The 26,499-nt window shown below is 38.0% G+C and overlaps 2 protein-coding genes across 2 annotated transcripts in view; one reads left to right on the forward strand and one right to left on the reverse strand.

The window, feature by feature from the left end:
• The window catches only part of LOC123501421, a 139,388-nt gene that overhangs the window by 83,147 nt on the left and 29,742 nt on the right, over nucleotides 1-26,499 (reverse strand). The window lies entirely within an intron of this gene.
• LOC123501422 lies at nucleotides 22,114-23,889 on the forward strand. Its single transcript, XM_045250247.1, has 3 exons — nucleotides 22,114-22,341; nucleotides 22,826-23,003; nucleotides 23,608-23,889. The coding sequence occupies exons 1-3, from the start codon at nucleotides 22,204-22,206 to the stop codon at nucleotides 23,685-23,687; spliced, it is 396 nt and encodes a 131-aa protein (XP_045106182.1). The 5' UTR covers nucleotides 22,114-22,203; the 3' UTR covers nucleotides 23,688-23,889.

Here is a 26,499-nt window from a genome sequence, read left to right on the forward strand (position 1 = left end):
GGTCCCCCCAACTGGCAGAGGCAAAACGCCAGAGGCACCTTCGCTTTGGGGGATCCTGCGGAGGGATTGAAAAAATAGGACAAGATACAGAAATGAGATTGTGATCGGAGGAGCCCAACGGAGATGAAAGGATGACAGTAAAAGCAGAAGGGTTAGAGGTGAGAATGAGATCAAGAATGTTGGGCGTGTCTCCAAGACGGTCAGGAATACGAGTAGGGTGTTGCACCAGTTGCTCTAGGTCATAGAGGATAGCAAAGTTGAAGGCTAGTTCACCAGGGTGGTCAGTGAAGGGAGAGGAAAGCCAAAGCTGGTAGTGAACATTGAAATCTCCAAGAATGGAAATCTCAGCGAAAGGGTAGAGGGACAGAATGTGCTCCACTTTAGAAGTTAAGTAGTCGAAGAAATTACTACAGTCAGAAGAGTTAGGGGAGAGATAAACAGCACAGATGAATTTTGTTTGAGAGTGACTGTTAAGTCGTAGCCAGATGGTGGAAAATTCGGAAGACTCAAAAGCGTGGGCACGGGAGCAAGTTAAGTCGTTGCGTACATAGACGCAACATCCAGCTTTGGAATGAAAATGAGAATAGAGAAAGTAGGAGGGAACAGAGAAGGGGCTACTGTCAGTTGCGTCAGACAGCTGTGTTTCGGTGAGGAAAAGAAGATGAGGTTTAGCAGAGGAGAGGTGGTGTTCCACAGATTGAAAATTAGATCTAAGACCGTGAATGTTGCAGTTATGACATCTGGTGCCATATAGATAGTCAGTTTGGGAAAAGATAGTGACACTGGTGAAGAACAGTGACATGTTATTGACATCACTGTGACGTGGAAGTGTACTGTGGAGTGCTATTAAGTGTTAAACTCACCTGATTACTAACATGACTGCAACAAACCGATGAATGATTAATAGTGACTAGAATGGTAGGAAACAATGCCTAGGCAGTGACTGATAGTGACTACTGCGATATATTTCTTCGCATTAATGATGTAAAAAAAATAATAAAGCCCGGCTATGCGCTTTGTAAATAGTCTTCCTAAAAAAAAAGAAAAGTTGCATTTTTGTTCATGAAATTATATAGAGTATGCTAGTACAACATCTGTGGCATATATAAGGGGTGGGTTAGTAAGACACCAACAGTGATATCCACGCCAAGCGCAAACTTGGTGTTGCTACAGGAGGTAACACACGGTCACAGAGTGATGACAAGAAACTCACAGGTGTGAAGAAGATAAGAGCAAGTGGACAGCCAAAATCATGTAAAGTAATTTATAAGTGATACAAAATTTGCATTTTGTGTTTGAAATACAGCTGTAATCTTAAAGTTGTATTTAAACATCCTCCTGGTAGGCTACTATATAAATTCTCGTGTTTGATTCGTATAACTGAGAGGTACAATGACACGGTTGTATGGACTTAGATATCGCTTTCAGGCATTGAATTAAACACAGTTAACTTGCTTCTTAGTGATTTTCATAGATTCATGTTGGCTAGGAGCTGAGATTTCGATGTTTGAAATTTAAGGTCTGTTCTCCGGCTTTGGGTACGTTACTGCAGCGCGGCGATTTTCATGTCAAATCCAGATCTACTGTTATCTGTGCTTAAGGACATGGTGCGGTTGAGATTTAGTGAATTATGATGAAAAATTTATTTTTTTTCAATTGCTGCAGATTATTGTAGGAAAAATATTCAGAATTCATATGGTATATGAACCATGGGCCTATGTGTACGGCAACATGCATTCTGACACGTTTAAAGGGACATGAGTAGCGTACACCAAGAGGTGGGCATAGCACAATAAACACTCTCTAATCATTGTGGTATATTGCCTGTTTTTCCTTGTCATTTTGCCACTAATATTGGTCTCTGTGGTGAGGCTCGCCTCCTCGCCTTGTCATACACCACCCCAGTTTGGCAGAGAAAGGCGAAGGGAGAGGTTATGTCATACTCCTGCTTGCAAGCTCGCTTACATTTTTTTTTCTTTGTTGATCTTACTGCAACATGAGGAATACACAAAACAGGTTAAGGCAGCTGAAGATGTGAAAGATGAAGAAAAAGAAAAAGAGAATTGGAGATAAATGAAGAGAAGAGGGCAGAGAAGATGGCTCAGTGGCAGGTGAAGCTGAGGCATTTAGCACAGCAGGGAAGGTTTTGGAAAGAAGGGACAAGAAGAGGATCTCAGTTTCGATAGCAGAAGCCAAGAAAGATGAAATCAAGGAAAAGAAAATTAGAAAAATACATGAGAAGGAGGAGGAAAGAAAAGCAGAGAGAGAGAGAGAAACGTACATACTTGGAGGTGCTGATTTTGAGTAGGACCAAAAAATCTACTTGGAGAGGATTGCTTCATGGAGAACAGGGAAGGTGCCTACTGACAGTTAAAAAACCATAATTCTATGAAATACCATTCATAGTACACCCACCAGTGAGCTAAATCTACTGGCAAAGGCACAAAGATCCAAAGATCCAGAGACAGGAATTCTGATAGTGTCATCACAAGATAAATTGGTCCACAAATGAAGAATAATTAGATCATTCTTTGTGTGCAGTTTTTCTATAGATCAACACACAATATATAATAAAACTACTAATTTTGATAAACACATAGCATGGGTGCTAAACTTTTAAACTTTAAAGAGCCATATCGCAAAACATGATTTTTCAAGATATAAAAAGGAAAAAAAAACTGTATAAAATCAACCATTATACATGTTGCCTTGAAACTTGGTGTACTTATTGACGGGACTGGTGTAACATTTCGTCTGACTGGTATTTTTGTAAAGTGATTAGACAGTTTTTATTGAGGCAAAATAACAACTTTTCATGCTGTTTTGATGACATCATGAAAAGCAAAAACTTTAAAATATCATACCTCATGACATTTGAAGAAATTGAAAAAACACATTCCCAACCTTTCTTTAGGCATGTTTCAAGCATATCCATGCCAAAGATCAGTGCAAAACAATTTGAAATAAGGCCTGTATGACAAATTGAATGCAATGCTATGCATGACACCATAAACTCATGACCTCATTACTCTATCACATTCATAGTCATACACATCAAACACAACCAGTACCTAATGATATTCTGAAAACTTCATCATAAAACCTATAACTTTTTTTTCAATGAATATTTCAAATCTGGACTGCAGCATGGCCTTAAGGGCACTGTTTTCCCTTTTTATTTCATCCAGAGTTTTCATTTTCACTTTATTTTCTAGCTTATCACACTTCTCGTTCAGTTCCTTATTTTCCACGATCAGCTGATCCTGCTTCTCAAACACCACAGCGATCATCTCCCTCAGACACCTAATTTCTTTTTCCACTATGATTATCCTTCATATATTTGCTTTTTCCTCCTCAAAGCCAGAAAATTTGCTCTCACTCTGCCAACCTCCTAAGTGTCTTAATTCCAAAAGGCATTTCAATCATTTATGTCTCCCTAGGCTGTTTACATTGCCAGCACCGCCATCTAAATGCAAGTGCCATGGTGTTGTCGGAGAGAACACCAACAACAAAATCCCTTAACACTTCCACAAAGTGGTGGAGCCCCAGGTATATCACCCTGAGTTCCAAAATGTTGACGTGGAGGGAACTCTTTTGGCTGTCCCCGAGGCTACTCACAGAGTCCTGGAGGAGGGACGTGCCCTATCCATTGAACAAAGCATACTTGTAAAGACAGAGGTCTGGGATAATTAACTGGACAGGTTGACCTTGCTCTGGGTTCTGGGTCTCCAGCCACCACTCCAGGAGCAGTATTCTACAAACCATCACAGCTAATGATGTTGTCACAGCAAGACAAAATGGCACATTTTAGACATAATTCCACCTATGACAGGCACAAATCTTATAACATAGTCAGAAGTGCTAAGACAGGGTCCATCCTGTTATAGCATTGCCAATAAGCATCATAACTCTTGTCAACATTGTGGGAACATGGCTGTATATAGCATAAGATGATGCCCAATAATTTTTGTTATCAATTTAAAGATAAATATCAGTAATGATAACTAGTGTCCTTATTCAATACACTGATGTATTATTGTGTGTAAATAACTGCCAGGAGAGGTATGATCAGTTTTCCCCAAACTCAAGCAAACCTTGCCCCGCATGACCTGCATGTGTCAGACAGTTGGGCGTAATCTTTTCCTATTTCTCATGTTTCTTTTGTTTGGATACACCAAAGGTTCTCAAACTTTTTAGCTTGTTGACCCCCAAATGAAGTTTCAAATTTTCTATCGACCCCCTAGCTTTCAATTCAAGGGAAAAACAATGATGCCAAAATCAATATGAGTAGTAGTAGTAGTAGTAGTAGTAATAGTTGTAGTTGTAGTTGTTGTTGTAGCTATGAAGTATGATAAAAAGGTATCACACAGTAAGAAAATATGTCAAGTGTACAAGTACTTGTAAATCATTCCTCAGTGCAACATACCTTTTCTTCTTTTACTGTTGACAACATTAATTAATTATTATCAAGAATTTCAAATAGGAGAATTAAATGGTCCCTTTTATTCCAGCAATTAAGCATTCAACGACCCCCTTTCAACCCCCTGGCTATTCATCGACCCAGGCTTGGATGTTCTGATTGATCCCTGGGGGGGGAGGGGTCAATATCGACCACTTTGAGAACCCCTGGGATACACTGTCTAACTGTTCCCAAAAGTAGTAATATCATGTGAAAATAATTTAGATCAAAGAAAATTACGTCCACAAACTCAGTGATGTGGAACTGATCAAGTGATATCGTTTGGACAGACAATATTCTATTTGTCACTAATCTTGTGAGGGCTGCCTTGTCAAGCAACACCAAAAGGAGGAACCCACTCACCCCCGAGATGAAAGTTTTCATAACATTGAGGCAATCTTGCCAGGGGAAAAATGCAAATATTCATTAGTGATAAGTTTGGTTTTCTTGCACACTCGTATACTAGAGCTTCCATTTTTTTTTTTTTTTTTTTTGTTCCTGCTATGCTCTCTTCACTCATGCTAAATATATTGTGTGGGCAATGGCACAACATTTGTTTATAGGATCTTCAATGGGATCATGTTTATTTAAATTTTTTTTCATTTTTTTATGTCTATCTTCCTAAAAAAGTCATAACATGAAATTTAAACCATTATAACAAAGGAAAATAATACAAAGACTCTATTTGATATTTTGATATTGACAATTTGCATCCATGCATCATAAAAGGTTCAAGGTGGTGATGCATTGTCATCGACATCAGTACGTCATAGGGGAAAAAGTCATAAATTTTGTGCGACCTGACAGTCATAGTAGTGATGATGTCATTAGCTGTGACGGTTTGTAGAATACTGTCCCAGCTGACAGGATGGTCGTCTGCCACTGATTGGCTGTTCTACTGCTGGTTGAGTTTGATTTGAAGAATGCACATTCTCCTCTTCAATCCCAGCACCAGATGAATGAGAGAACAAGTGTCCAAGAAATTTGCAGTGGAGAACTTGCAACTGAATTGTATCTTGTAGGTTTTGTATCTTCCCCTGTGTCGGAAAAACCTTCAAAAGAGGGGAACAAATCACCATCCTAAGGAAGATCTTTCATTCTGGTGTCAGGGAGGACTTTTCCCAATTTATGTGAATCCCCAAGGCAGAGCACATGTCAATGAGACAAGGCGTACCTCTTCCAGCCTCATCTGCCGACAAAGACAGGACCAACCAATCATCCAAATACTAGAGGATGTGGAAGCCCTGGCAATGGAACTATGCAGAGATGGGAGCCATGAGATGAGTAAAGACCTGTGGGATGGTAGAAAAGCCAAAGCAGAGCATTCAATACTAAGTGTCAGCCCACACAGGTAAAACACAGAAAGCATCAGCTGTCCAGGTGGATGGGTACCTGAAGGTAGACATCCTCCAGATCCAGAGACATCATCTACAGCCTGCACAAATGAGTTAGGCCGTGATGCGACCGAGAGCATTCGTTTACTTACTTTCACTTATCCCCCTGCCATCACGGTTGTGTAGGATTAGTTGCAATTATCGTACATCTGGCATTTAATTAAGACAATTGGCAACTCAATGAAGTATGTCCCATAGATAAATCAGTTGCATGTTGTATGGTATGGTAGCAACACGCACTGATCTCCAGGATTTGAAATTTCCCGTAATTGAGCGTTACATTTCGGATGGTGTCATCGCTCACCAAGAAATGGGGCGTAAGCCAGACTTGAGCCAGGAGACTATCACCCGTATTCATACCTTACACAAAGCTCATTATAGCACTAAAGAAACTGAGGATGCAATAGGAGTGTCGTCAAGGAGCGTGAGGCGGTGGGTGAAAAAGTGCCGTGAGTGCCCCGATGAAGTGATACCTGTTCATTCAAAACGGCCAGGAAAAGCTATTTAAGTTAGTAAGCACACATTAAATGTTATCAACTGACGAGTCATCCTACAAACACAGCTCGTGACATTAAACAAAGTAACACAGACTTGCTACAAAATGTGTCATTGAGGAGTGTCTCCCATTACATCCATGACTACTTGGACCTGCCATCGCGCCATGCAACACGCAAACCTTTATTAACAGCTCGCCACAAAAAGAACCGCGTCATATTCGCTAAGAATTGTTTGTCGTGGCCACTAGACAAGATTCGAAGTATTCTGTGGTCAGACAAAAGTACTTTCACTGTCACAGGAACACCTTGCAGATATGTTCGTAGACCAAGGGGTGCTGATCGCTATGATCCACACTACACGGTAGTCTCTAAAGCACCCTCCCTCCCTCATGGCGTGGGGTGCTTTTTCATACCATGGTGTTGGGAAGCTGGTGTTCTTTGAAAAGGGAGTTAGAGTGAACACAGAAAAATATCTTGATTTGTTGTTTGACAACTTGGAAGACTGTTTTGACACTTGCTGTGCAACGGTTTTCATGTAAGATGGTGCTCCATGCCATACTAGTTATCCTGTAAAAGAGTGGTTAGACAATTGTGCCATAGAATATATCCATGACTGGCCAGCAAACAGCCGACTTAAATCCAATTGAAAATCTTTGATCAATAGTGAAAAAAGAACTTCGCGAGGACACTAGCACTGTAGTGAAACTCAGGTCTGCAATCACAAGTGTGTGGGAAAACCTCAGTGAAGAGGTTATTCACAAACTTGTGGAGTCCGTACTGCAACGACTGCAGGAGTGTATAAAGAAGAAAGGAAACACAACTAAATACTAGTGGGTGGTAAGTAGTTTTCTGTTGCACAAGAGTTAAAATGTTTACATGTTATTGTAGTTGATGCGTCGTGGCCTAATTCAATTGCGCAGACTGTACTCCTGTCAAATTGCAGACATGACTGTCCTGACCATCTCTATCTTGAACTTGGTGGTGATGACATATTTGTTTAGGATGGAAAGGCTGAAGATGGGCGTGAAACCTCCAGAGGCCTTTAGAACCAAACATGTGAATGTAAGAACCCAGGGTAGGAGGTGCCTCCTCTATGGCACCTGTGTCCCTTAGTCGCTGGAGCTCCAACTGAAGGGCTTGTCCTTTGAGGGATACTGGGGTACAGCCTCTGAAGTTCTTGAAGTGGCTGGTGAAGGGTGGTAGGGGCAGAGAAGGGGATTCAGTAGCCTTCCCTCAGAACATCAAGAATCCACTTCTCTGCCCCTATCTGAAGCCACCCTTCCCACCTTTGGAGCAGACAGCCCACAACTAGCTCTTGATGGGGGAGGTTGTCACTTCCAAAAGAATTTGCCCATCTGTCTGCCCCTCTGTCCACTAGGATGAGAGGAGAGAGACCTAGAAGACCCATCCTGAGAGTACTTGGGGTGAGTAGAGGGGCTCAGTCTTTGGTATGTGGTTGTAGCACTAGAAGGCCGTGAGCCAAACTCCACCAAGAGTGTGCCAGGAGCAGGATGTGGTTGTGCTAGGCCCCTGATAGCAGCCTTGTGAAGTTATATCAGCATTGCTTTTGGAGGAATGGATTGCTTCCTGGGCCTGTATTTATAAAACTATGGATTGACGTACGTGAAGCACAAGTCAACAAAATGGCGGACCCTATGATTTACTTGAGGCACATGTCTTATGTCTAACGTAGGTTAATCATAAATTAGTGGTCCCATTATATTTGGGTGAGAGCAGGAATAGTGTTCCTATGTGAATCATAACAGTCAACATGGTGGAGGCAGTGGGACAGCATCAATGCCAGCTGAGAAGTTTTCATGAGCACAGAGACATCTTGACTGAACTAAGTGACTCAGAACAGATAAAGACGTACTGGTTAGACCGTGCAGGAAATATATATATATGACTGACTTGGTGCATGATGCCCTGACAAGTCCCACAAGAAGGAACAAAGCCTTCATGCCAGAGATGAAGGTACCTTGCCATTGGAAAAATGCAGCAGTGCAGCAGTGATGATTTGAGACCGTCACAGCCAACAATGCAAGGTGATCAGGGAAACAATGTATGCACTTGCAACTTAAGACGTCCTGAAAAGATTCATCAAGTTTTCACTCACTGAAGAGGAAACTAGATTGAAAGCAGCTGAATTTAGAAATACTGCTGGTTTGCCTGGTGTGATTGGTGCAATAGATGGTACTCACATCAGAATAACAACACCTAAGGAGTTTGAGGCAGAATATGTCAACAGAAAAAGACAGCACAGCATCTATGTACAGGTGGTGCTTGACACACATGGCAGTTTCCTTGATATAAGTTCAAGGTGGCCCGGCTCTGTCCACGATGCAAGGATTCTTAGGGAAAGTGAACTCTACCAGGGGTTTGAGAGGGTGATGGTACCAGCTGAATGCCACCTTGTGGGTGACAGTGGCTACCCCACTAAAAAGTGGTTTCTGACACCATATCTTCAACCTCTGCCTGGCCCACAGTCCATCTACAATAGGTAAGATTTGCAACAGTAACATTTTTCATATCAGACAGTTTCATTCACTCCATATTGCACATACTATACCTGTTCATTGTTTTTGGTAAATTTTCACGATTGTCAATTTCCTATCATTGAGGTTAGTGGGTTAGATTAGGGTGCTATTATATCTCATGGTATAAAAAAAGTTCTCAACAAACTACTGGGTCACATTATAACAAAGTGGTACATATCTTTACCACTGGAAATTATTAGCTCCTAAGATATTAATTTTTACCAAATTTATCATTAAGGTAAATCAAGTTAGGTTTAGTTAAGTTAGTTTAGATTAAGAAGTATATAATTGCTTTGATTAGATTCAGTTCATTGTTAAGTTAGGTTTACTTATGTTTCATTTGGTTACGTTAGGATTAGTTTATTTTCTTATTGAACTTATCATTAATGCTTGGTACCATTCAGTTAATTTCCTGTTAATTAATTGTTAAGATGAGTTAGGTTAGGTATTGTTATGTATAGTAAGGTTAGGTTTGTTTATTTAATTTTTCATTGTTATGTGAGAATTTTTATTTTGATAATTTTGATGTGCTTTTAATGAATCTAGTAACCATTTTCATTGGAAATCAATGTTTTTACATGTTTTGGGGAATTCAGAAAATAGAAAAAAGATCTTCACCCCCCAAAAAAGTAGTTTCATTAGAAAATGTTAGACAGGTGTACTTATTATATACATACATATATATATATATATATATATATATATATATATATATATATATATATATATATATATATATATATATATTTTACAAATATGTGTGTGTGTGTGTATTTACCTATTTGTGTATTACAGGGCCCAAGCTAAGCTCTCTGTGACCTGTCTCCTTGTCCATTCCTGTCATATCTCTCTTTCATCTGATTGACACACACCGCATCAACGACATCACTACTCAGTTTATTCCACTTATCAATGCTACGATGCGGGAAACTGTATTTTCTCACGTCATTTAGACAGATGTTCTTTATTAGCTTTTTCCATGTCCTCGGAGATGATTACTTGTGGTCACCTTTATCAACTCTCTGTCCAGTATGTCAATCTTGTTCACCAATTTATACATAGTTATCATGTCTCCTCTTGTTCTTCTCTCTTCTAATGTGGTCAGCCCCAGCTTCCTCAGTCTTTCCTCATAGTCTAACTCCCTGAGTCCTGGTACCATCCTTGTTGCCAGCCTCTGTACCCTTTCCACCTTCTTCACATTTTTCTTCATATGCGGTGACCAGACACATGCTGCATATTCTAACTGGGGTCTTATTAAGGTACATAATATCTTCTTCATCATTCCTTCATCTAGGTAGTGGAATGCAAGGCCAATATTTTGAAGCATGTTGTATGTTTTCCAAAAATCTTGTTAATGTGTTTCTCCGGTGACAAAGTGTTTTGCACGTTACTCCTAAGTCTTTCTCCTCATTGGTCTCTTTAATTTTCTCATCACCCAGCCTGTAATCCCTGTTTGGTCTGTATCTACTTCTTCCCATTTTCATAACATGGGTCTTGTCTATATTAAATTCCATCTGCCACTCCTTACTCCACTCATATATTTTATCAAGATCTTCCTGTAACTTGTTACAATCTTCCACATTCTTTACTCTCCTCATAATTTTAGTATCGTCCGCAAACATGTTCATGTAACTGTCAATTCCTACTGGCATATCATTAACATAAATCAAAAACATGATGGGACCCAGCACTGACCCTTGTGGAACTCCACTGGTTACCTTCTTCCACTCGGACTTCCTTCCTCTCACCACTGTTCTCATTTCTCTTCCCATTAAGTAATTTTCCATCCATTTTGCTAGTTTATCATTTACTCCTCCAATCATCTTTAGTTTCCACATCAGTCTATTGTGTGGTACTTTATCAAAGGCCTTTCTCAAGTCCAGGTAGATAGCATCCACCCATCCCTCTCTATGTTGTAGTATGTCAGTCACTCTTGAATAAAAACATAATAAATTGGATACACACGATCTTCCTTTTCTGAAACCAAACTGCCTTTCACTCAGAATGTTTTCACTTTCTAGATACTCACTCCACTTAGCTTTAATTACTTCTTCACATACCTTGCACAATATACTAGTCAACGATACTGGTCTATAATTTAGCGGTTCCATTCTACTACCATTCTTATATATAGGCACAATGTCAGCTCTTTTCCACTCTTTCGGGACTAATCCTGTTCGTATGGAGGTTTCCACAATATCAAATACGGGGTTCAACAATTGATCCTTACATTCATTTAGCAACCTCCCAGATATGCCATCAGGCCCCATTGATTTATTAATATCCAGATTGCTTATAATTTTCCTTACATCTTCCTTAGTAACCATGATGTCCTGCATTTGCTTTATTTCGTAGGCCTTCCTCCCATAAAATGCTCCTCCTTTGTAAACACTTTGCAAAAGTTGTCGTTCAAAATTTCAGCTATATCTCCAGCATCTTCATATACTTCTTCCCGTTTTTACCTTTTCTATTGCCTCCCTTTTATTTAGTTTTCCATTTATGAATTTGTAAAACATTTTGGGTCACTATCACAGTTTTCCACCACCCTCTGTTCATATTCCTTCTGTGCTGTTCTCCTTACTTCAACATATCTATTCCTTGCTGTTTTGTAGACTTCCTTGATAATACATCACTGTTTTTCTTAAGTTTCTTCCATGCCTTTTCTTTGTTCTTTTTGCTTCTTCACAATTTCTATTAAACCACTGTTTATTATTTAAAGTCCTCTTTCTGTGATATGGCACAAACTTTTTCACAGCAGAGTTATACAAATCCATAAATTTATCGTATTTCAATTGCATATCCCTTTCCTGGTATACCACGGACCAGTCAATTTCATTAAAGAACTCCCTTATATGGTTATAATTTGCCCTAGTATAATTTAATTTTTCCTCCTGCGTTCCACAATCTTATTCGTGCTTAATTCCGTATCCAGCTCAAAGCTTAGGACATCATGATCGCTTTTCCCCAAGGGACATTCATGTTCAATTTCCTCTTTAGAGAGATTCCCTGGTAAATACCAAATCCAACCTTGCTGCAACATCTTGTCCCCTGCACCTTGTTGGTGATCTCACCCACTGTGTCATCAAGTTATTTGTTGCTACCTTTAACAATTCTTCTGCCCACTCACCACCGTTCACCACTTCGTAGTCTTCCCACACTATTTCTTTGCAATTAAAGTCTCCAACTATCATCACTCTATCCTTTCTGATGAGTTCTTGCTTCATTCTGTCTAGAGTATTTCTCATCACCATTTGGTACTGTTCATATTCCCAAGCACTGGTTCTGGGTGGTATGTATACTGTTATAATATTAATGTCCCTCTTGCCATCTGTTATAAGCATACTTATCACTTCCTCATTTCTCTTACTATAGTTCACCTCCTTCACTATCAGATCTTCCTTAGTAAGAACCATTATACCACCACCTCCTTTATTTTTCTATCATTTCTCCATACTTTGTAGTGTTTTACAACAAACCAGTCTAGCTTTATTTCGGCCTTAGCTTTGTTTCCACTACACACATTATGTCCGGTTCGTTATTTCTTAGGTAATCCATACATTCTAGCCTCTTAGACAGAAATCCATCTATGTTCGTGTAAGTCACTTTTATTCCATTCCTAGTCTCATTCTTCCATGTAATGCCTATTCCATCTGTTTTATCCACCACTTCTTTAGCCTCCCATTTCTCATCCTCCAAAAACTTGGTCTTTTCCTCCTCTGTTCTTTCGTCATTCTCTCCTTCACTTCAGTTACAAGCTCCTTCATTTTCATTCGCTCATCTTGTGACATATTTCTTCTTATGTAAATTGTTTTGGTTTCCTCAGAGTCCTTAAGTTTCCAAGCCCTCCTCAACAAGGCCTCTGCTGCCACCTGAGACTTTAATTTCAATTTTAATGGTCTATTCTTGCCTTCCTCAAAAGCTCCCAATCTCACACTTTCTTCTACCTCAGCATATAGGTCCTCTTCTTCCACAGAGATCTTGTTCAGTAAAGACTTAATCCTGTCATTTTCCTTATCCCTCCTGTCCTGCCAGTTCCTGTTAGTTTCCTCCTCAATCCTATTATGATCACACATTTTTCTCAAACCTTTCTCACAACTCCACCATCATTCTTCTTTCCTCCTTCCTCCTCCCTCTGACTATTTCATGTCTACTCTTCTTCTTGATGTTTTCTATCTCTTGCTCCTAAACCAAGGCTTATGGACCTGATTCCTCCTATTGTTCTCAAAAACTGTGCTTCTGTACTTCACCTTCCTCCAAACTCTTCCAACTTTGTCTATTGACTTTACCTTTCCTTCCTGCTGGAGTTCACATTCAGCCTGTTCCTATGGGTGACCGTTCTCTCAAACTACCGTCCTATAGCTTTAATCTCTTGCTTGTCTAAAGTTTTTGAATCTATCTTGAATAGGAAGATTCTCAAACATCTGTCACTTCACAATCTTCTTCTAATCGCCAGTATCTTTCCCAAGTCACTCTACTGGTGATCTTCTGGCTTTCTTTACTGAGTCTTGGTCATCCTCTTTAGAGATTTCTGAAACTTTTGCTGTTCTTTAGACATATCAAAAGCTTTTGATAGAGTCTGACATAAAGCTTTGATTTCAAAACTGCCCTCTCACTTTCTATCCTTCTCTCTGCAACTTTATCTCAAGTTTCCTTTCACCACTCTATTGCTGCTGTGGTAGACGCCTACTGTTCTTCTCCTAAACCTATTAATAGTGGTGTTCCTCATTCTGTCCTGTCACCCACTCTCTTTCTATTATTCATTAATGACCTTAACCAAACTTCTTGTATCCACTCCTACGCTGATGATACCACCCTACATCTTTCCACGTTCTTTCAGAGACGTCCAACCCTTCAGGAAATTAACAGATCACGCTCACCACGGAACACCTGACTTCTGATCTTTCTAAAATTTCCAATTCAGAGAAAATCTAGTAGTTTTCAATGCCTCAAAACTCAATTCCTCCATCTATCAACTCGACACAACCTTCCAGACAACTATCCCTCTTCTTCAATGACACTCAACTGTCTTCCTCTTCCACAATGAATATCCTCTGTCTGTCCTTTGCTCATAATCTTAACTGGAAACTTCACATCTCATCTCTTGTTCAGCTTCTATGAAGTTATGTTCTGAGGCGTCTCCACCAGTTTTTCTCCCTCCAACTGCTTACTCTGTATAAGGGCCTTTATCCGTCCCTGTATGGAGTACTCTTCATGTTTATTCCAGTCACACAGCTTTCTTGATATAATCAAAGCTCTTCTCATCAACTTCCTCTGACTAACTGTCTTCACTCTTTTCTCACCAAAATGTTGCATCCTTTTCTATATTTTATCGCTATTTTCATGGTAACTGTTCTACTGATCTTGCTAACTGCATGTTCCTCCTCACGCTGCACAAGGCTTTCTTCTTCCTCTCATCTCTATTCTGTCCAACTCCCTAATGCAAGAGTTCCAGTCGCTCAATCATTCATCCCTTTCACTGGTAAACTCTGGAACTCTCCTGCATCTGTATTTCCAAATTCCTACAACTTGTCTTCTTTTAACCCTTAACTTCCATTAAAATATTTTTCCTGTCTAATGACAAAAATGTACACCTTTGTCAGTCACAACACAGTTGAATACTGATAATTATTTTCTGTGTTATTCTGAATACAATGATGTACTTTCCAGCTCATATGACTCTGAGATTTAGTTATTGTTTTATCAAAGTTTCCTCCTCCACTTCCATCAAGGAAACAGCCCAGAGCTCTCTTTTTCTCTCTCTCTCTCTCTCTCTTTTCTTTAAGAGAAGAGAGAGAGAGAGAGAGAGAGAGAGAGAGAGAGAGAGAGAGAGAGAAAAAAAATATATTTATCACTGATTTCTGAGACACTTTGTGTTTTTTGTTTTTTTTTTTTGTGTCATATATCACTGATTTCTAGACACTTTTTTTTTTTGTTTTTTTTTTTTTTTTGTGTGTGTGTGTGTTATCTCTTTCTCTTCTCTCTCTCTCTCTGACAAGTGTTGATTTTATCCATTTCTCAGATGAGTTACCTTCTACTAATTTATTATAATGGAAGATAATGAAAAGTTGACATGATAATATGATTAATTGTGTTCACAAAATTCAGCTTTATCCAAGACACAGATAAATCACATCTTCATCATTGAATTCCTCCATTGAAAGACATCTCTCTCCCACCTCTGCCACGCTTGATCTCTCCCAGAACCAAACACTCTCCTCCTCCTAGAAACACTCTGTGTCCTTGACACATTATCTAGTCTGTTCTTCATCATTATTGCCTTCACTGTCACTTATACTTGTAAGATCTCTGTCTCTCTGTCTGTTCTACTGAGAAAGCATGAATGATGCTCTACATCCGTGTCCTCACTACTAGTCTCTTCACTTTCCCAGTTTCTTCTTCTATATATTCACTGTCACTTTCTTCTAGCTCAGAACCACTGCTAAGTAAAATTCTGCCTTGCTCCATGGTGATTTACAATCTGACCCATCCTTCTGTTATCACTGACCTTTCTACCCAGCACACATTCCAAGTGTCGCCATCAAAACAGTTCAGTTACCTCTAAAATTAGGAGCTTGTAAACACTTTTTAAAAGATCCAGATACTTCTACTCACCATCCGCCTCAAGAGAGCCAGAGACTTAAAATTCCGCGGAAAAATCTTGATTACTCAATCCTCTTCACTTCTCCAAAACTTTATATCACCGCCAAGTTTTAAGAAGGTATCACATTTCTCCCCTAATTCTCTGACTTTCACTTTTCTACTCTTTGGAGAGCCACTCAATCTTTTTTCTAACTTTCTTTTTTTTCCCTTCTCCCTCTTCCTACGTATTATCACACATTTTTTCTTTTCAGCATTATCTCTCACCACATACTCATTTTCCTTTAGTGCCTTTACCATTTCCCTCTGCATAATCCCTTTATTTTCCTCTTCCTGCTTTTTTAGTATCTCCCTAAACGACCTTTGTACCTCCTGATGTTCATGGTTCACTTCTTTCATCCTGTTATCAATTAGATTAAGGCATTCCTCCTTCCTCAAGTCCCCTTCGGATAATTTTATCTTCATTTCCATGAGTTTAGCCTTCATCTCTTCTTCACATTGTTTCCTTAGTTGTTGGTTTTCTTTCTCCATCTCTACTTTTTCCTTCAATAGCTCTTTATTCGCTAACGTTAACAAATAGATCTCTTTTTGAACAATCATTCTCGGCAGAACTCTATCCAGTTTTTCTTCTATGGACAAAATGTTTAGGAACTTACTTTCCAGTGCCTGGATTCTTGCATCCATATCTAGTTTCTCCAGTCCTTTTGGCATTGTTATAAAACCTTCAAAGTCTCTGGCTTGTCTAGACGCCATTTTTGTTATCGTCAGCTGATTTCGGCCAAAACAATCACCGCCCACACTCTCCTCTCAGGGATCACTCTCCATATCCCCTCACTTTCAACACTAAGCGACAGTACGACATTAACAGGACACTAACTTAGAGTTACCCGGCCCCTGTAACACCATAGGTATATATAGATGTAGGAATGGAGGGAGGCCAGTGACGAGGCCACAGTGTGTGTGTGTGTGTTTGTGTGTGTGTATTTACCTATTTGTATTTACCAAGTTGTAGTTTTACAGGGCCTGGGCTTTATGCTCGTGTGGTCCCGTCTCCATATCTACACTTATCTAATTTTTCTTTAAAACTATGTACACTCTTTGCTGACACCACTTCCTCACTCAAACTGTTCCAAGTCTCAACACATCTTTGCGGGAAACTAAATTTTTTAACATCTCTCAGACATCGTCCCTTCCTTAGTTTCTTACTATGCGATCTTGTGCTTCTAAAGTCATATTCTTCTCTCAGGATCAGTTTCTCATTATCCACTTTATCCATTCCGTTAATCAATTTATAAACTTGTATCAGATCCCCTCTCTCTCTTCTCTGCTCCAAGGTTGGTAGATCCATAGCCTTTAGTCTCTCCTCATATGTCATCCCTTCAAGTTCTGGGACCATTCTTGTAGCTATTTTTTGTAGTCTCTCCTATTTCCTTATGTGTTTCTTTTTATGTGGGATCCACACAACTCCTGCATATTCCAATCTAGGTCTTATTTTAGTACTTATCAATTTCTTCATCATTTCCTTGTCCATTTAGTGAAATGCTACTCCAATATTCCTTAGCAAATTATACGTCTCTCTGAAAATTCTATCAATATGGCTTACCGGTTGATTATTTTCTTCCATAGTCACTCCCAAGTCCTTTTCCTTTTTTACTTTTTCTAGTTCTACTCCATCTCCCATTTTTTGTAGTCTCTCTAATTTTCTTATGTGTTTCTTTTTATGGGGAGTCCACACAACTCCTGCATATTCCAATCTAGGTCTTATTTTAGTACTTATCAATTTCTTCATCATTTCCTTGTCCATTTAGTGAAATGCTACTCCAATATTCCTTAGCAAATTATACGTCTCTCTGAAAATTCTATCAATATGGCTTACCGGTTGATTATTTTCTTCCATTGTCACTCCCAAGTCCTTTTCCTTTTTACTTTTTCTAGTTCTACTCCATCTCCCATCTTATAGATTCCCACTGGTCGTCTTTCACTTTTTCCCATTTCCATGACATGGCTTTTGTCCACATTGAATTCCATCTCCCATTTTTGCTCCATTTCCAGATCTTGTTTAAGTCTTCCTGTAGTATTTCACAATCCTCTTTTGTTTAATGACTCTGCACAGTTTCGCATCGTCCGCAAACAGATTTATGTAGCTGTTCACTCCTCTGGCATGTCATTTATATATACGAGAAAAGTATTGGTGCCAATACTGACCCCTGTGGCACTCTGCTGTCTACTGTTCTCCACTTGGACTTCATATCTTTAACTATCGTCCTTATTTCTCTCCCCCTTAAGTAATTCTTCATCCATCTCAATGTGCTTCCTTTTAAGCCACCCTTCTCCTCTAACTTCCATAGTAATCTTTCATGTGGCACTTTATCAAAAGCCTTTTTTAGATCTAAATAAATACAGTCAACCCATCCCTCTCTCTTTTGTACTTTATCAACTATTCTAGAGTAGAAACTCAATAAATTTGTTACACATGACCGACCTTTTCTAAAACCAAATTGGCTATTTGATAATATTTTGTTGTCTTCAAGAAACTCAATCCATTGCTTCTTTATTACTTTTTCACATATCTTGCATATTACACTAGTTAGTGATACCGGTCTGTAATTTAAAGGTTCTTCCTTCCTTCCGCTCTTATATATGGGAACCACCTCAGCTCTTTTCCACTCCACTGGCACTGTTCCATTTTCTATTGAGCATTTTATGATGTTGTATATTGGACTTGCTAGTTCTTCCCTACATTCTTTCAGTATTCTGCCTGAGACTTCATCCGGTCCCATTGCCTTTTCCTCATCGAATTCCGTCATCAACTCTTTTATTTCAAGCTTGGTTACTTTAATCTCTTTCATATAGACAGTCTCTATTACCCTGTGGTCTTTCAAATTTGGATTCCTTAGTAAAGACCTCATGAAATTTACTATTTAACAGTTCTGCCATACTTTTGGGTCTTCCACCATTCCGTTTCTCCTTTTAACCTTTCTATTGTTTCTTTTGTCTTATTTTTCCATTTATGAATCTGTAGAACAATTTTGGTTGTTCCTTACATTTTTCGACAATGTCCTTTTCATAGTTCTTTCTTCTTCCTTTCTCACCTTAGCATATTCATTTCTTGCTGTTTTGAAGTTTTCCTTATTTTCTGGATTTCTGTTTCTTCTCCACCTTTTCCATGCTCCATCTCGTTTCTCCTTTGCCCTAGCACATCTTGCATTAAACCAATCTTTCTTTCCTTCTTCTTTAGGTCTATATTTTGGGACATATTCCTGACCCCAGTTTTGTATATTTCCAAAAATAAGTTATATTTCTCTTGAACCGTTAATGAGTTTTCCATCTCCTCCCAGTTTACGTTTTAAAATAGTTCTTGAGATTCTCAATATCAGCCTTTCTGTAATTTAATCGGTCTCCTTTGTATGATTCATCTCTATCTTCCTTTCCTTCTTCTATATCCATTTCTAATATTACATGGTCACTCTTTCCCAATGGGCACTTGTATCTTATATCATCGTTAATTGGTATATCCCTTGTAAAAACTAGGTCTAATCTTGCCGGCTCATCGTTTCCTCTGAATCTTGTGTTTTCCTTTACTCTTTGGACCATCAAATTATCTATCATTAGGTTCAGGAATCTATCTCCCAGGCATCTTCCCCATACCACTTTCATAATTTTCCCAGTCTACCTCCTTACAGTTGAAATCTCCTACCAATATCACTTTTCTCCTTTCCTTAATGATTCTTGTAAGACTCCTTATTGTGTCATCTATCATGTCTCTATATTCTTGGTTAGTCCATGAGTTTGTTTTGGTGGCACATATGTTCCAATGATTGTTAACTCCTTTTTGTTAATATGCATCTTAACATACAGTATTTCTGATTTTCCTTGCCCAAACTCCACTTGATTTACCACTATCTCCTTCCTTAACATCATCATGACTCCTCCTCCTCCTTTACCCACTCTGTCTCTCCTCCATATATTATACCTTTTATCTATGTCTATTTTTATTGCCTCATTTAACTTTGTTTCCACCAGGCATACAATATCTGGTTCTTCTTTATGTAATCTCTTAATTCTAATTTACTAGATAAAATCCCATCTATGTTTGTATACATCATTTTTAATCTCTTGTTCTTATCATTTTTAGTTAAACTTGCTCCATTTTTTCTCTTCTTTCTCTTTTATATACCATTTCCTTATCCTGTCTCCTATAATTCTCCAAAAAAATGCCTTCTTCTCCTCCTCTGACCTTTCATTATTTTTTTCTCTTGCTGTATGTGTATGTGTGTGTGTGTGTATATATATATATATATATATATATATATATATATATATATATATATATATATATATATATATATATATACAGTAAGGTCTCGGTTTACGTCAGAGTTACGTTCCTGAAACATGATGTAAGTCGATTTTGTACGTAACTCGAGTTTCCGTACATTTCAAAGCATATTATCGAGTTTTCAACCAATCATTGTTTATGGTCATTCAGGTAAGTTAAAGGTTATATTGTTATATTATTTACAACTATGTAGGAATATGAAACACAAGCTTGTTTTTGTTGTTGATTAGGGCCACGAACGCGAAGGACTGTAGGTTGCCGAGAGGGGTGGACGCCTGAGGCCGCCAGGAGGGTGGGCAGGTCGAATGTTGTAACGCCCACAGGGCGGACAGCTGGGAGCGTAGTGCAGTGCGGTGGGAGTAGAAGCGTGGGCAGCGGGGCAGGAAATGTAATAGGAAAGGGCAATAGGGATCAACAGACAGGCGCAGACGGTGCAAGTCAGCTGCAAGTGTCGTGTGGCCCAGGCGAAGGCTCCGAAGTTGTTATTGTTGTGATGGGTGTGCGAGCCCTCAAGGTCGTCAACCTCCCCGTTGTCATGGTAACGGGCTTCCCATTTTCTTCTTCCCTCCCTCACACACAGCTGCTGCCTCCCTTCTCATGTCTTTTAATTATGTCCTCTTTTTCTTGCAGCATAATGGTTTTCCTTTTCTAAGCATTACTGCTGTCACTAAGAAGTTTCTCTTTAGTGCCATTGAGCAAGATACTAAGAACTTGAGTCAGTAAACGCAGAAGTAGGATAACACTCTTGCCAGGGGCGATGGTGTGGTGGAACTGAGGCAGGGTGTTATTGTATTCAAGCGTGAGGCGGGCTGTGGCGGCAACCAACAATAACAATAAATCCCGCACTTTACGATTTATAAATTTTCAATTTTTTAATCTTAAATTGCCTTACAGTGGACTGACGTAACTACGAGTTTGACGTAACTCGAGACTGACGTTACCGGGACTTTACTGTATATATATATATATATATATATATATATATATATATATATATATATATATATATATATATATATATATATATATATATATATATATATATATATATATATATATATATATATATATATATATATATATATATATATATATATATATATATATATATATATATATATATATATATATATATATATATATATATATATATATATATATATATATATATATATATATGTGTGTGTGTGTGTGTGTGTGTATATACAGTAAGGTCCCGAGTTACGTCAGAGTTACGTTCCTGAAACATGGTGTAAGTCGTTTTTTGTACGTAACTCGAGTTTTTGTACTTTCAAAGCATATTATCGAGTTTTCAACCAATCATTTTTTATGGTTATTCAGGTAAGTAAAAGGTTATATTGTTATATTGGTATATTATTTACAACTATGTAGGAATATATTGATTAGGGCCACGAACGCGAAGGACTGCAGGTTGCCGAGAGGGGCGGCCTGAGGCCTCCAGGAGGGTGGGCAGGTCGAATGTTGTGACGCCCAGGGCGGGACAGCTGGGAGCTTTGTGGAGTGCAGTAGGAGTAGAAGCATTATATAAGTAAAAGGTTATATTGTTATATTATTTACAAGTATGTAGGAATATGAAACACAAGCTTGTTTTTGTTGTTGATTAGGGCCGCGAATGCGAAGGACTGCATGTTGTTAGAGGGGTGGACGTCTCAGGCCGCCAGGAGGGTAGGCAGGTCGAATGTTGTGACGTCCAGGGTGGACAGCTGGGAGCGTAGTGCAGTGCAGGAGCAGGAAATGCAATAGGAAAGGGCAATAGGGATCAGCAGACAGGCGCAGACGATGCAAGTGCCCTGCAAGTGTCGTGTGGCCTAGACGAAGGCTCCGAGTTGTTATTGTTGTGATAGGTGCACGAGCCCTCAAGGTCGTCAACCATGTTGTCATGGTAACGGTCTTCCCATTTTCTTATTCACTCCCTTATACACAGCTGCTGCCTCCCTTCTCATGTCTTTTAATTATGTCCACTTTTTCTTGTAGCGTAATGGTTTTCCTTTTCTTAGCATCACTGCTATCACTCAGGAGTTTTCTTTTTGGTGCCATTGAGCAAGATACTAAGATAGTCAGCAAACGCAGATGTAGGAACACTCTTGCCAGGGGCGATGGTGTGGTGGAACTGAGGTACATAGAGTGTTATTGTATTCAAGCGTGAGGTGGGCGGTGTGGCGGATGACCACTAGTGACGCCTGGCGGCCAACAATAACAATAAACCCCGCGCTTTACGATTTATAAATTTTCAATTTTTTAAATCTTAAATTGCCTTATAGTGGACTGACGTAAGTGCGAGTTTGATGTAACTCGAGACCGACATAACCCGGGACCTTACTGTATATATATTCCAAAAAAAAACCGCAATATATTCAACATGACTAACACCATTACAGAACACAAAAGGACAAGTAGTACAGTTGAAAGGGGGATTGGCCGGTGGAAACGAAGATTTCACATCCTTCATAGTGAAATCAGAGTCACACCTCCAGCATATGTGGCCAAAGTAACTCAGGTATGTAGATATGGATTCATTACATCGTCAAATTCATGCAATGAATCTTTTAATGTTCACTAACTGGACATTTTTATATTGAATCAGCCTATAGCAAAGTTGAGCTGGGGTGCACATTATAGGACAGGAAATACAGCATAGAGCACAGTCAGAAAACTGTGTCTTAGTGTTTTAAATGCAAGTGCACTAGTTACCATGCACTTTCTCAATATGAGCTCAATCTTATGCTCCCTATTGAGCAGTAGAGTGCTTGTCGGTTGATCCAAGCCTGTGGTGACGCAGACAGGATTTTTTAAGTAGGACTCATTCCATCCCATTGGTGACATCTTTGATGCACACGCAGATGAAGCAAGGTTGATAACAACAATGTGATATTAGTATTACTTTATTCAGGTTAATAATTAAGCTCATACTTTAAGTATCGCTCCAAATCATTGTAATATGCTATCAAAAAATAATTACTCTTAATTGCTCATGCTTTCAGGTGTGTGCCATGCTGCATAATGTATGCAAAGACAGGAACATCCCTGAACCAGATGGAGAAGGACATACTGGTGAGGGAGTTGATGGTGGTGACCCTGACCCACCTGGCCCACAGCCACCTGTAGGCACACGTCCCTGTGAAGGCCTCCTCTGCAGGGACATGTCAACCTTTACTTCCAGTAATAAATAAATCAGTGAATGAAATGAATATTGAAATATATTATCAAATGTATTTTGAATTCTGCAAGTTATATTCTATTAATAAATTTGTTCATTGAAAGTTTGTAGAACGACACGGTTGATATATATATATATATATATATATATATATATATATATATATATATATATATATATATATATATATATATATATATATATATATATATATATATATATATATATATATATATATATATATATATATATATATATATATATATATATATATATATATATATATATATATATATATATATATATATATATATATATATATATATATATATATATATATATATATATATATATATATATATATATATATATATATATATATATATATATATATATATATATATATATATATATATATATATATATATATATATATATATATATATATATATATATATATATATATATATATATATATATATATATATATATATATATATATATATATATATATATATATATATATATATATATATATATATATATATATATATATATATATATAATTTTACTTTTTTTCATTTATTAACTTTTTTTTCATTTCAGAGATGGTGGTGAACCTCACCCACCCATTGGTATGTAACTACTGCCACCCTTTACTTCAGGCAGGATTAACACCAAGTTAATTGTCTGTCTGTCTTTGTGTCTCGCTTTGTCTGTAAGTATATGGATATTAATAAGGATACATAAACATTTTTCTATCTTGTAGAATAATTTTCAGTGTTATGTTAATGTATAATGATTCCCTAATTTCATTAGATTAAACTTATACTTAAATGGAAAAAAAAAACATTAATGTTTCTCCTCATTTTCAATTAGTACATTATAAAAAATGAAAAAAAAATATATATAATTACATTATAAAATCTAAACTAATAAAAAAATAAATTACATTCCCATAAAAATAATTACACAAAATTTAAACAAATAAATAACTGAACTACATTCCTATAAATATTATACATATACATTTTAAACAAATAAAGAAATAAATGGTATTCATATAAATAAAATAACACTTATACATATAATCACACAAAAACTTTAAAATTTGAACATAGAAATAAAACTAAAGAAAACTAAAACAAAACAGTGAATATCATTAAAACCTACACCTTATCTTGATCTGCCATTGGTCTCTCTGTAGCTGGCTGGGCACTTCATCATCCACCAAGAGGGTGGACGTCTTGGCACCAGCAGGAGGTGCAGCTGTGCTGGATGTTGGAAGTGCTGTGGTAGCACTTCCATCTCTCCTGTTATGACCAATGACAATAAATATTAGTTAAACCATCGCAAGCACATTTATTGCAGATGTATCTATATATCTATATAAGAAGTGAACAACCCTCTCAAGGAGGAAGATATCCAAAACAAGGCACCCTCCCCTCTCCCTCCCCACACTCCTCATACATAGTGTGAGTGTATATGGTACATGTGTGGTTGCATCATTTTTACTATTCTCCTCCTGGAGGAGGGTGTTGGCTTTGTCAGTACATAGATAGATAGTTAATGTCCTTACACTTCAATTTTAAAGATATTTTGTATGCTCTTATTGAAATTCTCAGCACGAAAGTAAGGTACTGTTACTGTGTTGCAGACAGGTACAGAGTGCACTTGTCTTTTAAGACACTTTCATGTGTGGATGCATTCCTTGTAAGATGCCATTTCCAACCATAAACACACCTTCCATAATTGAATAACAACATTGGAAATTCTTCAAATCAATGAGACCTATCAATTTCATTAGGTTAATTATATACCTTACTGAAGTTATATTCTGTTAGTCTGGGGTGAAAGCAAGGCATGTGTAAGCTGGCAGAAGTTGTTCTTTACATCTGGAAGCACTAAATATGATAAATGGATAGTTTGTTGCCTGTGTTACTCCAAACCTAAGCAGGGTGTTTATGAAGAAAGGCAGATGGGAGTTATGGAGTGTTGGAGGGAGAGTGAATGTGAGGCACAGGAGGGTATGAAAGAAGTGGTGTGGTGTGCAGCAAATAAGAAAAGCAAAGGAGAGAAAAAGAAGGGTGTGTTCTCTTAATGTCACCTAGAATGTGGGAGGATATAGATATACGAGGATGGAATGGTTAACACTTTCCAAAAACCAAGATGATCCATATGTGTATGGAAAGATTTACTCACTCAAACTCTGCATTCTCATTTTCACTGGGGAGGAATATGTCCATCACCCCTGCCAAGCCAGTGATGGTAACACTGTCCTCCCCAAGGATTTGGAGCACCATCTTGTCATCCAGGGGCTTGAGAGGTGGACCACCTCCTATATAAAATAGACCCATTAGTAAAGTGGCCACTAATGTTCAGTGTTTCACTACTGGCTTTAATAAAGCATAGCAATGTAGGCTTTCCCATCCAAAAATGGGAAAGAAAATCAATAATGCCTTGCAGACTTAGTCTATTAATTAACATTACTGCCTTATTGTGTTTGGCTAAATATTTCTTTGTACTGAAGTGCCTTAAATAGACTTGTGCAAGAAAAACCAGTTTTACTTTACAAGTGCACAGGAATAACCCATCTCTATTTTGCCATTACAGATTGTTACATCTCATCATTGTGAATATTTCCATCCCTAGACACACATAATTGAATATCACTATTGGAAATTATTCTTGAAATCAAAGTATCTGAAGTTACATTGTAGTTTAGGATAAGTTAGGTTACTTAAGGTTGCTAGGTTGAAGTTACTGATATGTAGCAGCAATTACCTTCAGTCTTGAAAATATCAAACTATAGGAAATGTCTGATATCTTGGCACCACTGGAAAGATGTCCTTATTAAAATTACTGAAAAGGTACTAGGAACAACCAAGGTCATAGAGTACTAATGCATATTTTCAAAACTTGGCTAAAAGTTCCATACAGTTTATTATGTGAGAATTAGGTAATTAAACAATGAAAATACTCTTACCTGTTGCATTTTGGGCCCTGTTAAATGGAACCCTAATGCCCTTGGCAGCAGATTGAATAGTCTGCTGTCTCTTCTGGCATTCTTTGATTGCTCTACAAGAAGGCTTGTTATTTCTTCCCAAGCCTTGGCTTTCACTGCCACAGAGCACCCAACATCAGAGAATTTTCCTTTGATGATGGCTGCCTTCTCTTTCTACAGCTCAACAAGTTGAGCTGTTGAGTTGTTTCACTGATACTCCAATTGGTGCTTCTTTTCCTCTTCTGTGATGGTGGCTGTCGTAGATCCATAGCAGTACGAAGCAACAACAAAACAAAGTACTCGTATGCAGCTATACTTGTGCGTGGGCTCACGTGCTGTTTGTTTGCATTGCATGGAGGGACAATGAGGGTATCATTAATTATGTTCGCCTTCAAATATAACTAAATTTCATGTATTGGTAATCTTATTGAAATGGATCAGACACTTTTATTTGTTCAAGTAATCATACCTGGATCAATTTCAGTCTATAAATT

The sequence above is a fragment of the Portunus trituberculatus genome, chromosome 9, assembly GCF_017591435.1.
Source record: "Portunus trituberculatus isolate SZX2019 chromosome 9, ASM1759143v1, whole genome shotgun sequence".
In the NCBI taxonomy this organism is placed as follows: domain Eukaryota; kingdom Metazoa; phylum Arthropoda; class Malacostraca; order Decapoda; family Portunidae; genus Portunus; species Portunus trituberculatus.

What these genes read in the sequence shown, in the direction of transcription:
- LOC123501422 (XM_045250247.1), top strand. Translation starts at nt 22,204, where the DNA reads ATGACTAACACCATTACAGAACACAAAAGGACAAGTAGTACAGTTGAA. An exon ending in ATGTGGCCAAAGTAACTCAG is followed by an intron (nt 22,342 to 22,825) that starts GTATGTAGATAT and finishes TCATGCTTTCAG; the next exon opens with GTGTGTGCCATGCTGCATAA. An exon ending in CATGTCAACCTTTACTTCCA is followed by an intron (nt 23,004 to 23,607) that starts GTAATAAATAAA and finishes TTTTCATTTCAG; the next exon opens with AGATGGTGGTGAACCTCACC.